At 36.7% G+C, this 15780-nt stretch overlaps 2 protein-coding genes across 3 annotated transcripts; both read left to right on the plus strand.

Annotated features, from left to right (window-relative positions):
* The first annotated feature begins 340 nt into the window (after positions 1-340).
* PSF1 (partner of SLD five 1) lies at positions 341-6707 on the plus strand. Of its 2 annotated transcripts, XM_089136320.1 has the most exons (9): positions 341-525; positions 672-825; positions 1107-1174; positions 2428-2541; positions 2671-2833; positions 3363-3512; positions 3621-4927; positions 5250-5961; positions 6072-6707. In XM_089136320.1, the coding sequence occupies exons 2-7, from the start codon at positions 751-753 to the stop codon at positions 3645-3647; spliced, it is 597 nt and encodes a 198-aa protein (XP_088992446.1). In that variant the 5' UTR covers positions 341-525; positions 672-750; the 3' UTR covers positions 3648-4927; positions 5250-5961; positions 6072-6707. The 2 variants fall into 2 exon arrangements, with proteins under 2 accessions (XP_088992446.1, XP_088992445.1); XM_089136319.1 differs by lacking the exon at positions 6072-6707 and having other exon boundaries at positions 5250-5965.
* Positions 6708-13504: 6797 nt separating this feature from the next.
* On the plus strand, positions 13505-15780 carry NTT (C2H2-type zinc finger family protein). Its single transcript, XM_089137503.1, has 2 exons — positions 13505-14125; positions 14944-15780. Exons 1-2 carry the CDS (start codon positions 13553-13555, stop codon positions 15379-15381), a joined length of 1011 nt encoding a protein of 336 aa, XP_088993629.1. The 5' UTR covers positions 13505-13552; the 3' UTR covers positions 15382-15780.

Raw genomic sequence — 15780 nt, forward strand, 5'->3', positions numbered from 1 at the left:
CCTTGCTAATTTTTCAGGATTGATATGGAGTCTAGATACCTATTCATATTCCTGGAGAATAAAGTCAATGGTATTTGCATTTTGGATTGAGGCAGGAAAAAATCTAAGTTTACATTCGGCACACCTCAACTACATCCTCACTACATCTTTTGAGGAACTTTTATATAATGAACATGAGCAGAACTTTGCCCTTGGCCGTATGAGGGGATTCGATCTCTAAACTCCTAGGTAGAACCATTGGTCTTTTGCCAACTGAGCCACCCGTTGGGCTTACATTTTTTTAAAGTTTCTCGTCGTATAATTCAATCTAAATCCAGAATTTATTCTAGAATGGTTACCAAGTACAGCCAACTAGCCAAGTATGATTTAGGTTTGCATACTTTTTGGGCGAAAATTTTGAAAATGAACCGATTTAGAATTCAAGAAACGCGCTAAAACCTGATGCCCGAAACCTGAAGGTGCGGAGGAACTATTAATCATTGCTGTTTTTTTCCTTCAACTCGCACTTCACTCATGCTATCAGAGGTATTTCTTCTCTCTCGATCTTTTGATCTGGATGTTGTTCGCTGTGATGCCATTTGTGAATCAAGCTGTCGCTGCTCAATTTTACTGGAAGATCTTCCTAGATTTCTTTTATTGATCGTCTAATTCAACTTGTTTTGTTCATGTAGTGGAAAATTGTACTGGCGATCGATTGTTGATGTTTGAAGACTGAGCTCAAAAGGCAGGGATAAGATTTTTGAGGCAAAGATGTACGGGAGAAAGGGGTCTCAACTACTGAAGGAACTGTCGAACAACGGAACAGGGCAATTCACGGCTTTTAATGTAAATTGGTTTTGTTTTCCTGCAATAGTATTTGTTCTTAAGATGCCCTACTATTTGCATTCCCCTAAAACGCTACCTATTGAAATTTTTTTGTGCTTATCTGACACCAGATTTCGTATTTTTCCAGTTTTTTCGATATTAGGATGAACTAAACTTACTATTTGTTTCCGTATTCATGAACAACTCATATATTTGATTAAGTTAGAAAAAGAAAAGAAAATCTATATTATCTTGAGCTTCAAATTGTTTCTGACTGTCCAATTGTTTCTCTGATAATATAGACTGATATGTTTGGTGAAGTACTTAAAGAATGCAATTCGCACCACCTTGAGCTTCAGTCGTTGATGAGGTAGCCATCTTTGCCTTCTCTCTCATGTTTTTGTGTATGAATGTGGATTTGTATGTCTGTCTGCTTGTTTGATATTTGTACATCAAAGGCAACGAAATCCTTGTTAATTTCAATTTGGGATTAAAAAAAAAACTCAAGTGCTTACCCTTTCGTTAGGAAACACACCATCTTAACATAAAATATAAGTTTGTCATTGCTGTTTCATTCAGCCTTCTAAATTTTCCCATTGATTAAAATATTTGTGAAAAGCCAGTTTCCAGGTTCAAATACTCATTTTAGTCCTAAAAGTTGAGCTTTTAATTTCTATTAGTAATACCAATATTTGAAGGGCTGATACCAGATAGTTGATTGCTCTGGCACAAAAACCATTATGGTGGAAGTCCATGAGCCCTTCTATTGCGGATTGCAAGTTCTTTTGTTCTATTATAACTATATAACACAAAACGAAGTATAATTGTATCTTGTTACCTTGGGATAAATGATACATTGCTTTTGTTTATGCAGTGATCCCGACAGATAAAATATAATACACTTGAATTCATTCTCCTGATTTTTGATCTGTGTGGGCCAATGATATGGCTTCAACTTGAAATATCCAACCTGGTATGGTGTCATTGTTTATTTACTTGGTTATGTGGACTGTAGAGATACTACTGATATGCCAATGGTTCAAAGTTCAACTTATGTTATTGTTAGTTGTAAAAATTTTGAAAATCCTAATTTTCTCGCCTTAACATTTGTGGGAAACTTTCATGAACTGAAACCTATCCATGATGCAGAAACCACAAAAGTAATAATAGAAAGAGAAATCAAGCAACCAGTGCAAGGATACACATAGGTTGTCAGGAAGGTGCTTAGGTGTGATGAGAGCAGTTTGACTTTCTGTGAAGAATATGGTTACAAGCTCAGTTCCTTCTGTCTCTGTATACAAAGAAGTCGCTCTTAAGTGACCAATTTCAAGAGAAAACAGAAAGATAGAGTTTTCAAATTACCCGTCTAAACCCTTAAGCCCTACATATTTTTAACAGAGGTTTGCATTCAGCCCACAGTCCAAACTACATAATACAAGACATCAATTCTTGACACCTTGGAGGGGACCCAAATTGTTGCTACTGATGAACCAGAGGCCTGACCATATTGAAGATCCTAATTTTCATCTCATTACGTGTATTACTATTTATTTATGTATTTTGGTTTTTACATTGCTACTGCTATTCCAGATTGTTCTTTCATTCACTAGTAGCATCCCACAGGAAAATCCAGGAAGAGGGGTTGGACATGCAAACGACTAGAAATGCTGACCACTATGGTGCAGTTATCCACCATCTGTCTTTAATGCGAAATAAACGTTGCCTCATGGCATATGTGTGAGTTTCTTTCATCTGAAGACTGTATACTTGTTTAAGAGAAACTGTTTCTGGGTTGCTTGTTGATGTTGATGTCTTCGTTTTTACATTTCTTTCTGGATGTTCCAACAATCATTTTGTAATCCACAGCTATAACCGGGCTGAAGTTATTCAGAGCTTGAGGTGGAAAGTAGGGCCAGTTCTCCCCCAAGAAATTCAAGCAAAGCTGAACCCGTCTGAGAAAATGTATTTCAAGGATCACTCTGCTGCTCTAGAGGCATACATGTCAGAACTAGATCTGGATTTGACTGTGGTACCCCTCTCTCTCTCTCTCTAGCATGTGAAGAAGGAAACACGGGAAAATCTATCTTTAAATCCAGGCTATCCTATGACAGAAACTAGTAGCTGTGTATGAAAGTGTCAAGATTCTATTACAGGGATCATTGTGTCTTCAAAACTTAATAATTCCTTGCTTCTAGCCAAAGAGTTAGATTGGACACTGCTGGTGATTCTCTAATTTGCAGATCAATGACATTTTAAGATAATTTTGTGGCTAGCCATTAAAATATTGTCTAAGTCCTCATTGTAGTGAGAATATTGGTCATAATTGCTTAAGCAATAACATGATTTGGTAAGTGAAGAGAAAGCAAGTAATTGAATGAGAATGCAGTCTGAAGACAGAAATGTTTCTGTATAAAGGATGGGAGTTATCGTTTGACTGTAATTATGGCAAATGACTCTCCATGACTCTGCTCATTCAACATTGTATATGGAAATCGGCAATCTCATATGGACAGTTTCTTGGATTATCTTGACAAGAACCTAATACTTGTTTTTGCCAGGACATGGTGCCACCTAAGGATCCCTACATCCGCGTCAGGGTGCTTGATGATATTGGTGATGAGGTGGTGCTCGATGATCAGTCACACAATTTTGTTCGCCACTCTATTCACTTGCTTAAGGGAACAGATGCTGAGCAGTACATCTCACAGGTAAACTAATTGATTACCTTGTGGGTAGAGCTTCTTATCACACTAGCTTTTAGCAGCCTTTCTAACTTTATTTTTCCCCTTCCTGTAACTATTTCCTCATGATCAAAGGGCTTGATGGAGGAGCTGTCGGGTTGAAAGAAAATGTTCTGAATCTAAGGGTGACACATTTGAGGAGTCCATACAATGCCGGAGTAGATATGGTGGGAGGAAAAATGAATATGTTATGGCAGTTATCGTATGAAGGTACCATGTGAAACCAGGAAACTTGCAGATTTTAATAAGAAAAGGGGGAAATGCCAGCAGGACTTTGGAGCTAGCCATCATAGAGTAAAATGTGACTTGATTAGGACTTAGCTGATGCTTAACCATGTTGATAGACAATTCAATTAAGCTCTAACCATAAACTGTTGTCTGTACAGTGCTAGAAATTCACGGGTGAGCATGATAAAGCTTGTGGGGATCTTTGGATAATGTCCTGCTATTTTCTTCCACAGCAGGAAGTTCCTTTTTTGGCTTCTTTGCAAACCCGTGCATGTCTTCTTTTTCAATTTAAGCTATTATTCCCTAATGAATGGTAGGGAGAATATTACTGTTCTCTCGTTTTTTAGTATAAAAGTTAAAGGATGTCTGGCATAAGCTTCTCCTAGAATAATACTCTTGGTGTGTTTTGGGACCAAAACCATCAAAACGTGGATTAAAATTCTCTGAAATTCAAGATGATGTGGTTGATGTAAGACTAATAATTGAGTGAGAAGAATTATGCCCTTCATGAATGGGGTGTGCACTGGCCCTACTATAGGCTACCCGAATTTCACAGACAGGTTAGTCTCTGGAATCTGCTTCTACTTGCTGCATATCGTTTCTGATGATCTCCTTTACTTTTGGGCTTTTCTTTTCCGAACCTCTTGATTTTCGTACAGTTGTGGCAGTTTATTGCTATAATCCTATTGTTTTCAACATATAGGTTGAAACATCTCCATCAGTTTCCATCAGCCATATTTTTTAGTGTGATCAGATCCATTACTTTTTGTAATATCATGCTACATTCGAAGTTTTAAATTATTGAATGCCTGATATATGGAGAGGAGTTGGAAACTCAACTTTTAACAGAAGGTTGAATTACGGGTGGATTTTGGCAGGCACTTGACCAAAACTTCAGATAGGCCTGAAATTATTGATCAGATCGAGTCAGTCTTGATATTATTGATGATATGTAAAACCCCTTCAAGGTCTTTTGGGTTTTGGATGTCTAATGCACATCCTCTGCAGAATGGAGTTGGGACTTCTAGTTTTATGTCTCTATGTATAATTGATATATTTTCTGCACAAATCTAGTTCTCTTTTTGACCTGAAACAGACATGGTGCTCTCACCTTGGTTCCTAGTTGAGTTATGCAATGATTAATCTAGTTTAAGGTCTTTGTCAAACCTATGCCTTTAAAAAAAAAGCAAGAATCATTTGGCAAGAAGAAAAGGTTTGGGAATCGAAAAAATATGAAAGGAAAAAAGGGGCAAGAAAAATTTAAAGAGAAACGGGGAAGGAAAAGAGGTGATAAAAGAGGTATGCTATTTTACCCCTCACTATAGACTAGAAACCCAAAGGAAGCACAATCCTAATGGACAAAAGTTCATTAGGTTTGGAGGTTTTCTATTTTTTAAATAAATAAATTCATATAGTGCAAACAATTAAAATAATGAAATTTCTCTATTGACAATAATTTGTACCAAAAGGGGCAAGGATGGTGTAGATGCCTTCATGATCCTCTACCAATTTCAACTTAATCCCTTTCAGTTCTGGGTTTTTTTTTTTTTTTTTTTTTACTGAATTATTTTGCTTTCCCTCTGGCACCCGATGAGCACCATTGAGCTAGTCATCTCTTTCATGTCAGGATAAGAGGGTGATAGTTATTGTAGTTTCATGCACTCAAAATACTACACTACGAGATTTGTTGGATTAACTTTGTCTCTATGTCCATCTTGTGATGACAGCTTTTGTTTCTTCCCCACTTACTTTTCACATATTTGGATAGATCCGTATGTCCTTTATCTTCTATTTTGGATCTTAAATTGGTGTCTGTTTCATGCTTCTGTATTGGTGGAGCCTCCACCATTAATCACTGGTGCATCTTAATTAGTGCTTGAGGGTTTTGTCCCAAAAATCTAGTGTCTCTAGCAAGTATGGGCATGCTTTGCCGTCTCTTTCACTAGAATGCCTTTTGTCCTCATGAAGGTAGCTTTATTGTTTTTATCTTTGACGAGAATTCTTTCTGTAAAACCAATTCATTTAGTCTCATTGGTAATTTGATGGAGCACCTCTCCTTTCTTCTGTTAGATAGTGACTAACATTGTTATTACAGCCCCTAGTTTCAACTAAACCTCCTTAACATGAACAGTAGATCATTGATACGAGGCTATCTACCTGAAGCTGAGACTTCCATGGACTGGAATTGGTAGGTAATACCTGTACATCACCAATTCATAATGAAATTTTAATTGTTGTTTGTCTCAGGAAAAAGTGCTATTACTGATATTTAGCCACTTTATATTTTTCCTATCCCAGAATTCATTAAATTGGACCCCAGGGCCATCATTTAATGGGTTCAACATACGATAACTCCTGTTTACAATTCACTTGATTCACTGGCCAATGCCCTGCTTCTGGAGAGAGAGATGCATGATTCTGAGTTAGGAAAAGCTGATGGAAGACAAGGGTGGTAGCTGCAGCTGCCATACATGCATGCACAGGGAGCTAAGAGAAGCATGATATCTGAGTGGGCTCATGTCATGTTCTTTACAAACTCTTCAATGGATGGTGATTGTTCATCCATGTCCAGACCATCTCTTAAATGATAACAGACAGACAGCATTGAAAGAGAATTTAACACTATTTAGCATTGAAATGGTGACATCAATAAGGAGAACATACCAATAAAAGCCAGATGGCTCTTGATGTGTTAGTAATCTTTACATTCTTTAGCCAACTTTGAACCTGTTTTCCCTTTCTTCTGTTTGAAATCTACTTCGATAGACCTTCCTTTCCCACTCTTCCTTTATGATTAGCATTTGTCTATTTATTATCTTGGTGTGGGGACTCTGGAGAATTACTTGTGTTGGACAAGGTACGTTCAGGGTTTTTAAGAGACAGTAAAGAGGGGGATATGAACAGTTACAACTGATCCGCCAGACGTCTGAGCGGAGCCCCTGCGCTGAGTGATCTCATGAACTACTCGGAGTTTGGAACGTGATGCTGTAAACCCTCTTAAGGAGGGAGGCACGTCCATCCGAGGTTGGTTCCTCTATCCTAATGGTTAAAAGTTTATGCTCTTCTCATATTTTTCTATCACATATTAAAAAAATGGTTCATTAGGAGACTTATATCTGTTTTTTCTTATCAAAATTTAGAGGTGGTCCTCCCTCTTAACGTGTGTTCAGATGACCTCTTTATTAGGGGAATGGTCTGAATTCTTCTAACACTTCTTTACCAGAAATTTAGGTGAGACCTATCTCTAAATAAGAAAAGAAAAATTAAAGTAAAACTTAGTATATCTCACATGGGTTCTACCCAAATTTGTTGAGAAAGAAGCTTTTGAGGGGACACATACTACTCTCTTGATGGAGAAGTAATTTGAAGGAATTTAATTTAATCTGAATATTCAAATGTGATTGATGGATATATATATCCTTCATCTAGAGAGAAATAGATGGTTCATTTCTTCGAATTACCTCAATCTTTGATTGTGACTGATGAACATATAGTCTTCATCTGAAAGGGAATGAATGGTTAATAAAATTTCGTGCTTCGAACACTGTTAATGTGTGATGGAGAGGCACGGAAGAAATACGATCCCAACGCCGTCCAGATGGTGGTTCCTGTGGGACCATCGACCTATGTATTGAAGAGAAGACATGACAAAAGCTGAAATGAAAATCCAAGAAATGGATGATGTGATATCTTCTTCAGATGAACAGTGAGTGTCAATCATTTCATCCTTCACTCTCGTACTTAGATCTCAGTAACCACATCTGTCATGGCTACTGTCATCCCCTACAGTTTCCTGCTGGTCCCAATGTGGTGCAGGTTGGGCATAGAATGGAATGGAACTCTATGCTTGGAAATTAAATGTCATATCCAATGCTTTTGAACTTGAAAAACAAAGGAAATCATACCCAACATACCATATTTTGAACTCAAATCCATATTCCTCTGATCAATTGCTTGCAGAGACCGGGGAAGAGAGTTAGATAGTCTCCTTGTTTCTTGTAAGATGCAACTGACATGGACTGTTGGGATGAAGAAAGAAGAGATAGTTGGAAGATGTTGCATTATTTAGAAGAATTAAGGGGATACTAAATTATAATTAAAAAATTATTTCACCATCAAGGGTTGCTCAGTTGGCAAAAAAATCTCTTCTCAATGAGAGTTTAGGTCATCTTCTTGTCAGAGGAGAACAATGTGCTCTACTGATGTTTTTTAACCACATAATAATAACATGATTCACATGTAAACATTAAAAAATAATCAAAAGTAAGAATTCAGTGGATCCCACGTGGGCCTGACCTTGGAGAGCACATTGTCCCTAATGGGGAGGTGATTTGGATACTCTTAATGAAGAGGTCATGCATTTATCTCTCTTTAATGATATTATATATAAAAGCTACCTTGATGATGTGATCGAGAAGGCTTGTCTCGGGTATTAGAAGAAGTTTGAGGTTGGTAGATTGAGTGTTACTGCATTGTGTGTTCAGAGATGCAAATTTTGCTCCTAATAGATTGTCCACTTTGTTTCACAAGAGGTGGAGGTTTTTTAGGATCCCCTAAGCGATCTTGTGGAGATACTCGAGACAAAGTCATGTCAAAGCTAAATGCCTCCCAATATTGTTTTCTTTGGCATCTGTTCATGTACCCAAAAAAAAAAGAAAAAAGAAAAACCTACTGAGAATTCATTTCTAATTTCATCAACACTTAAAAGTGAATGTCATCCCTGAAAAAAAAATGTAAAAAGGTACAGACCTCTAGTTTAGCAGATAGTAGATCTGAAACTCTATTGTAGAGGTAAACATTCTTTTTCCCTTCTATCTGATGTGTTTGTCAGAATAAGAATAATCCATTGGAGGCTTGGAGCAAGTCAACCGAGTGGTGCTAGCCTGCTAGGTGAGGTGGATTAGAAAATTTTAAATCATGAAATATATAGAAGAAGAGTGTAAATCATTCCAAATATCAACAGATGGTTAAGGATACTGGATTGAGTAAACCCACGTTAAATTTTCCACCATGAACATGTAAGAATGAGCATTCCAACATCTTTGATGGCTTGATTTGACTAACAAAACCCATTCATTAATTAAGAGATTAAAATAAAATGAGTGATTGATCTAGTCTTTATGGGATTTCGTAATTAGGGAGGCAAAGATGTTTGGAAATCTCAAAACAAGACATGGACACAGAGTCTGAGATCAGGGAGCTTACACTAGTTTATCCCTCTCTCTCTCTCTCCACACAAACACACACTCGTGCTGTCTTGTAAACATAAATTGATAGAAGTACGAAATTCAAGAGAAAAAAAAGAACTCCTTTGGGTGTTCCAGTTTTGATCTATTCACCTGGAATTGTTTAATTTCTGTTCTAATTTAATCTTTTTTTTCCTCTCTCTATGCCTAACCAGCTGATACGCATCATCATATATTTATTTTATGTATTGAGATGGCATGCATAATGTGTTTCATATTGGTAAGATAAAACCTGCAAAGAGTAGATGCATTAATTGTCTCCTCATCCATGTTCTCCCATTTATTGAAACTGTAAATGATATGAGAATTTCCTAAAATGAATTATTCCAAGAATTTCATTCCGCTAGAGAACCTATAATAAATTCTCCCAACAATTTAATAGAGTCAACATGGTTTACAAAACCCAAGTATTTATGTTTGAACAAATCTAAGAATTTGGTTGGTCCTCTAAATGCCATTGAAAGTTTTGTCTGGGTTGGTAGTATAGGACTTGTTTGGTAACTTATAGTTTTTATAGTATTTCTTGCTTGAGAAATAGAAAAACTGATAAAAAACCATTTGATAAATTTGATTTATTAGGTGATTTTTAAAACATAAATTTATAAAAAATTCTATTTCAATAAATAGTTTTCATACAACAAAAAAATTGTTATTGCATTTGTTTCTCAAAGTAAAAGTTGAGTGAGAGAGTTAGAGATTTCAAACATAAAAACTCTGCTGATAATGTTTTCACTTTCAGAAACAAGTGTTATCAAATGCCTAAAAAAATGTTCTTGCTTCTAGAAACAAAGCTGTTTTTGATGATTTTCAAAATAAAAACACTTGATGGATTCTCAAACAAGTCAATCCATAGTTTATAATTCAACACTTATCCAAAGCTAAATCCCCAGATTTCAAAACTTTAATGTTTTTTGTTTGAGTTCTCCAACGTATACATTTCTTACATAATTTAAAGAACGTACCTTAAAGAAGCTCTGAAACCCAACAAAATGATCTAGAATGTTTTCAAATTAATTATGAATTTGGTGACACAAAATCTGATTTACCCAAGACTTAAGTTTGGGAATTCTCTAGTTGAGAAAGCACAATGGCAAACAAAATTTTAGCTCTCCTGATATATGCTTCAGAAGTACAGTTACCTAGACTTTGAATCTTTCTGTTCTTCTTCAGTGTTTCAGAGGAACTTAAAAGAGTGCTAGATGATTCACTTTACATGAACAGTATGAGCCTATCATACCTACCCGCTGTTCCTTTTGTCTATTAGAGTGATGGGACTTATAGAGAAGGTACATGAGCACCTTGGTCATGAGAAACCTTTCAAATGGGTATTGTCCTTGAGCATGGACCCAAATATTGGCTGTCATTTCCCTAGATCCAGTTATATATCTCCCCAGAAATATGGGATATTTTGGAGCCTAAAAAACACCACTTCAAAAGGAAAAGTGATGCATAACCATGGCACCAGGTTCACTAGTCTTCATTCTCTCTAGTTTTAATTCAAAGAAAATCTCTTCAAAATTTACGAAGTGCTTGAATTTGTTGGAATCCTGATATGGTGGATGATGGAAATCAAGTAACACATGAACCCACTCATTTGTTCTGATTTTGAAGCAGTAAAAGTTGCTGTAATCAGAAACCAAAGAGACAGTTATCTTCAGCACCAGTCCTATTTAATGTATGAACTGTAAACAGTGATCTAGAATATAAAGTTAAGCCAAGGTAAGCCAATAAAACCTAAGCTGATGATGCACCCTTAGAAGTATAAATCCTTTTCAATGTCTCCTGTTGCTTTCAATATTCTTGAGTACTTCATTTTTGCCGACAAGCTTCATAAGCCCATCTCATACCTTAAGCTTATATTGAAGCCCCACCAAAAGCACATGAATTCTCTCTCTAGTGATAAGAGATGGGTAGCCATGCATGCTTGCTAGTGTTGCAGCGAAGATATGAATCTCACCCAGGCATTGGGTTCTCTCCTTCTCAACCCATCTCTATAGGTTCCATAAGATGAACAATCAAACAGCTGTGTAAAGTCTTAGCTACATATCACTTTCTTTGGTTGGCTTCCTGGCGAAGCCTGCTTTGAAGAATCTATTGGTTTGTGCTTGGCTTTCATTTTCCCACTTCAATGTTTGATCCCACCTTCAACCCCATGACCTGAAATTTATTTAAAAACTAATCTCTTTTTTAAAGAAAAAGGAAAAGAAAAGGTTTCTTCTTTTGGTTGATGGATACTCAGAACCCCACGTTTCTATAGACCATACACCAGTTAGGAATCTCTCTAGGTATAAACGTAGAGAGTTGATTAAAGCTTATTTGTGTGCGATTAAATCTATTGCATCTTTCTTGTACCCCAAAGGGAAAACACAATTAAAGAAAGGATAGAGAACCATGAATCCTTAGGTGATGATTATGATCATATCAAGATACTTTTTAGTTAATTACTTGCGACCTATCAATCGACAACAACTTTGTCAATAGTTTTTGGGATAACTAGGGTTTTATTAAAATATGTTACTTTTAATTACATCAAACATGTAGAAGATAAAACCTATAAAAGTGTAACAACAGTTGAATTTTTAACCAAAAAAAGAAGAAAATTTTCCTAAATGCTCTAGCAGAATAAGAAAATAAATTACAAAACAAGGAGGACTTCGTTTTATACCCTTTTTTGTCCTAAAGTAAACATACTCGTTTAGTAATTATTATATTAATTTGATAAACATGAAAAATTGAAATCAATTGAATGATTAAGTAATTAACAAAAATGCTTATGACATCAATGAACTAAAACCCATCATGTACACCAAACTCACCCTAATCCTACTACAAGAAGTGATGACCTTGACCATAATGAATAACTTGATTGAACGAATCTATCTACATCCACCAGAAAGAAAATGATTTCACTATATCTTAAAAACCTCACCACTTGCATGCAATAAAGGAAGAAGTGGGAAGCTATGAAGGAATTAGATTCCAACGTGCGTCCGGGAGTCCAACTATGTTGCTGACTGGATCAAGAAGAGACCGACTTCTTTAGAGGAACCTTCGCGATTCTTTCTAGATCCATCCCAAGAACTGGAGGAGATCTTACTGGCGGATAAGATTTGCATGCTTGAGTAGTTTTCTTTTTCAGGGTTGCTAAACCCTATTTATTTGTTACCAAAAAAAAAAAAAAACTCACCACTCTCACACTTAATAAAATGCTATCCTTCTCTTTTACCCCACATAAATAATATTTATAAGAAAATGAAAATCTTAATTTTCATTTGGCTATAATTCTACCAATGTACTACTAATTAACTCAAAATCTATTCAAATTACAAATACAATCAACCTCTAATTATATAAAGCTATAAAATGATAAAATAGAAGACATATCAAAACCCAATAATGCCCTGGTTGCCCTTTAAAATATAATTAGTACTAAGAGATGATGTTTATACTTTATATTGAGAAGAAGAAAGAGAGAAGAGAATATGATTTTTCTTTTTTTTTTTCTTTTTTTGTGAAGAGAGAAGAGAAGGGATAATGTTGGTGGTTAATTAGTAATATATAGATTTTGATTGCCACTTGTGAGAGAGAGAGAGAGAGAGAGAGAGAGAGGGGTTGGTGGATGACGGCAGGAACAGGAACCTGGATGTTTGCATGTAAGTATGTATGGGCAAGTAGAAAAGACAATAATGATGAGTGGGGTTTGAGACAGTGAATCAACTCAGTACTCGGTACTCGGCCGAGCCGACCAAAGCTCTCCCACCGAAGCAAATGCCGGGATGGTATGAAGTATGAACCCATGAGGCATGAACACACTACTCCTCTTGCATATTTTTACCTGTATCCCGAGCAACACTCATCCAGGAGGAAAAAGTGGAAGAAGCAAAAATGTGTGTAGTAGTACAAACTTTGCATGTTTTGCTTGCAGTGTTATACAATCAATCTCAACTCATCTCAACCCATCTCCTTCCTTCCTATAGGAGTAAGGAGACAACCTCCAACCCTAATCTCTGATCCTGTCTTTGTTCTTTTTAAGCCTCTTTTTCTCAAATTTTTACTGTAATTTTCTTTTCCTTTCTTCTCCTCTTTTTACTCAAATACTCTTCTTAGGTTGATCTGGTGAATTAGTATTATTATTATATATATTTTTAATTTCCAGCCACCACAATCTCCAACAAAGAGCTTTGTTCTTACAACTCCCAATATTTATTATCTCATTCTCCCATCTCTCTCTCTCTTCCCCCTTTCCGATACCCTTGTTTCTATAAATTTGTTTGTGTTCTATTCTACCTTGAACCCTTTTATCAAAATCCAGTTATTTTTACTACCTTCCCTTTTTAAAGCTTTTTGAGTGATCTGTATTTTTTATGTTTGGGTTTTCTCTCTCTCTCTCTCTCTCTCTCTCTCATGCCTTTTGGGTTTGGGTGATTTCTTACAATATACTGTACTTCATACTTCTCCTCCCCTCTCTCCCTCTCTCTTGAGTCTATAATAACCAGCCCTTCCAACCAAACTGTCTCCTTCTCACCTTTAACCATGGCAGACCCTTACTCCAATTTCTTCACTGGATGGTACAACTTCAATCCCTTTTTCCACCATTTTTCCTCCTCCTCTTCTTCTTCTTCATCAAACCCATCTCATCCTCCTTTTACATACAATTCCTGTGATAATTTCTGCAACAACTCTTTCGTTCACACCCAGTCTCCACCTCACTCTCCTCCTATCAGAGAAGCACTTCCCCTCCTCAGTCTTAGCCCAACAAGGCATGAAGAAGAAGAACCCTCCTGCAGTGCCATGGAAGAGGAACAAAACAAGGCCAAAGAAGACAGCTTTTATTCTAGTATTGCAGATGATGATGAAACGGTGACTGTTGCCCTACATATAGGGCTTCCCAGTCCTACTGCTGCCGATCTGATTTCTAGAGTCTCTTCCAGCTCCACCGAGATGAATACAGATAAAGAAGGAGTCAGTGTTGCTTCTGGGTACCAACCTAATACGCTCAACAAAGGGCAGTACTGGATTCCCACCCCTTCTCAGATTCTAATTGGTCCTACCCAGTTCTCATGTCCTGTTTGCTGCAAGACTTTCAACAGATATAACAACATGCAGGTATGATTACTGCTGACATGAATCCAAGACCCAAGAAGATCTACTTTCCTTTCCTATTTTTCCCTTCTAATTTGGAGGAAGAAGAGAAAAACCAATTTTTTTTTTCTTCTTATTTTTATATTTACACTTTCTTTGATTCGTCTTGGTCATAAGACTCATAACTCATGTGGGTATCTCGTCCTACTGAAAAGAATATTGTTTTGATTTTCGGTTTTCGATTTCTTTTTTCATCTTTTACCAGTTGCATGGCTTGTAGATTTTAGAATTTAAATATATTTATCTGGTCCAACTTAGACTCAGATCAGTGCATTTCTTAATGTGATTGAACAATAGATCAGGCAATGTTCCTTATGATTTGGTATTTTGAAGTATGTGTTAATACAGTTCAAAATAAGAGTATCCTAAGAGTTTTGCTTCCTTCTTTTTGATCATTGAGGACCTGATGGAAAGAAACAAGCTTGTTCAATTCACTTCAGAAAGATACGTAGATAGAGTCTCTCCACTCTTTTGTGTCTGTGTAGTTCAAAGGAAGATAAACAAAATGTAGATGGTAAATATTGTTGCATCTCACAGCGAGATCACGATCTCCAAAACCCATTAGTGCCTTAACAAAGAACAAACTAAATAATTTGTTCGTAGGATTCCAACTAAAAAGAATAATGATTAAATAGAAGTTCTAGCTGGATTCTTCTACTTTTCTTATAATGTACAGCTATTGCTTTTGTTTTACCTTTTTTTCTTTCCCCCGCTTCCTTTGCTGGTTATCTCTCCTTGTGTTTGTGTTTTGTGGGTGGGTGTAAAATGCTTGTTTTATGCAGATGCATATGTGGGGGCATGGATCACAGTATAGGAAAGGACCGGAGTCTCTGAGGGGAACCCAACCAACAGCAATGCTCAGACTACCTTGCTATTGCTGTGCTCCCGGGTGCAGGAACAACATAGATCACCCAAGAGCAAAGCCTCTCAAGGACTTTAGAACCCTTCAAACCCATTACAAAAGAAAGCATGGAATAAAGCCTTTCATGTGCAGGAAATGTGGCAAGGCCTTTGCTGTGAGAGGTGACTGGAGAACCCATGAGAAGAACTGTGGTAAGCTGTGGTACTGCATATGTGGATCTGATTTTAAGCATAAGAGATCTCTCAAAGACCATATCAAAGCCTTTGGACATGGCCATGCTGCTTATGGCATTGATTGTTTTGAAGAAGAAGATGAACCTGCTTCTGAGATTGAGCAAGATGAAGAGTCCTCACAGTGATGCAGATGATTGGGTCCTTAAATATGGTGAAATCTCTGATGGCTTTGCTGCGTTAGAAAGAAGCTTTTAGGGATGAATTCTACTCTTAAGCCCCCCCCCCAAAAAAAAAAAATGGAATCAGAGTATGTTCTTTCCATTGCTTTCTCTTTGTCCATCTCTTCTTATCAGAGCAGGCAAATGCATCATCAATTTTAAGACCAAGTTCCTGTAAATCCATTTTGCTTTTTCAGTTCCTGACTACATGTGTATGGCTTCTTTCTTTCCCTTTTCTGCTTTTAGGTTCTCCTATCTTTGGTAATATGCACTGTGATGAATGAATAATCTAAATATTCCTTACAGACAAAAGCTTAAGCTGTTAAGCAGTTCAGTAATTTCCTTCACCAATTTATTGTAGAAACT

Source organism: Hakea prostrata, chromosome 10, assembly GCF_041222555.1.
Source record: "Hakea prostrata isolate BN-2017 chromosome 10, UWA_Hpros_2, whole genome shotgun sequence".
Taxonomy (NCBI): domain Eukaryota; kingdom Viridiplantae; phylum Streptophyta; class Magnoliopsida; order Proteales; family Proteaceae; genus Hakea; species Hakea prostrata.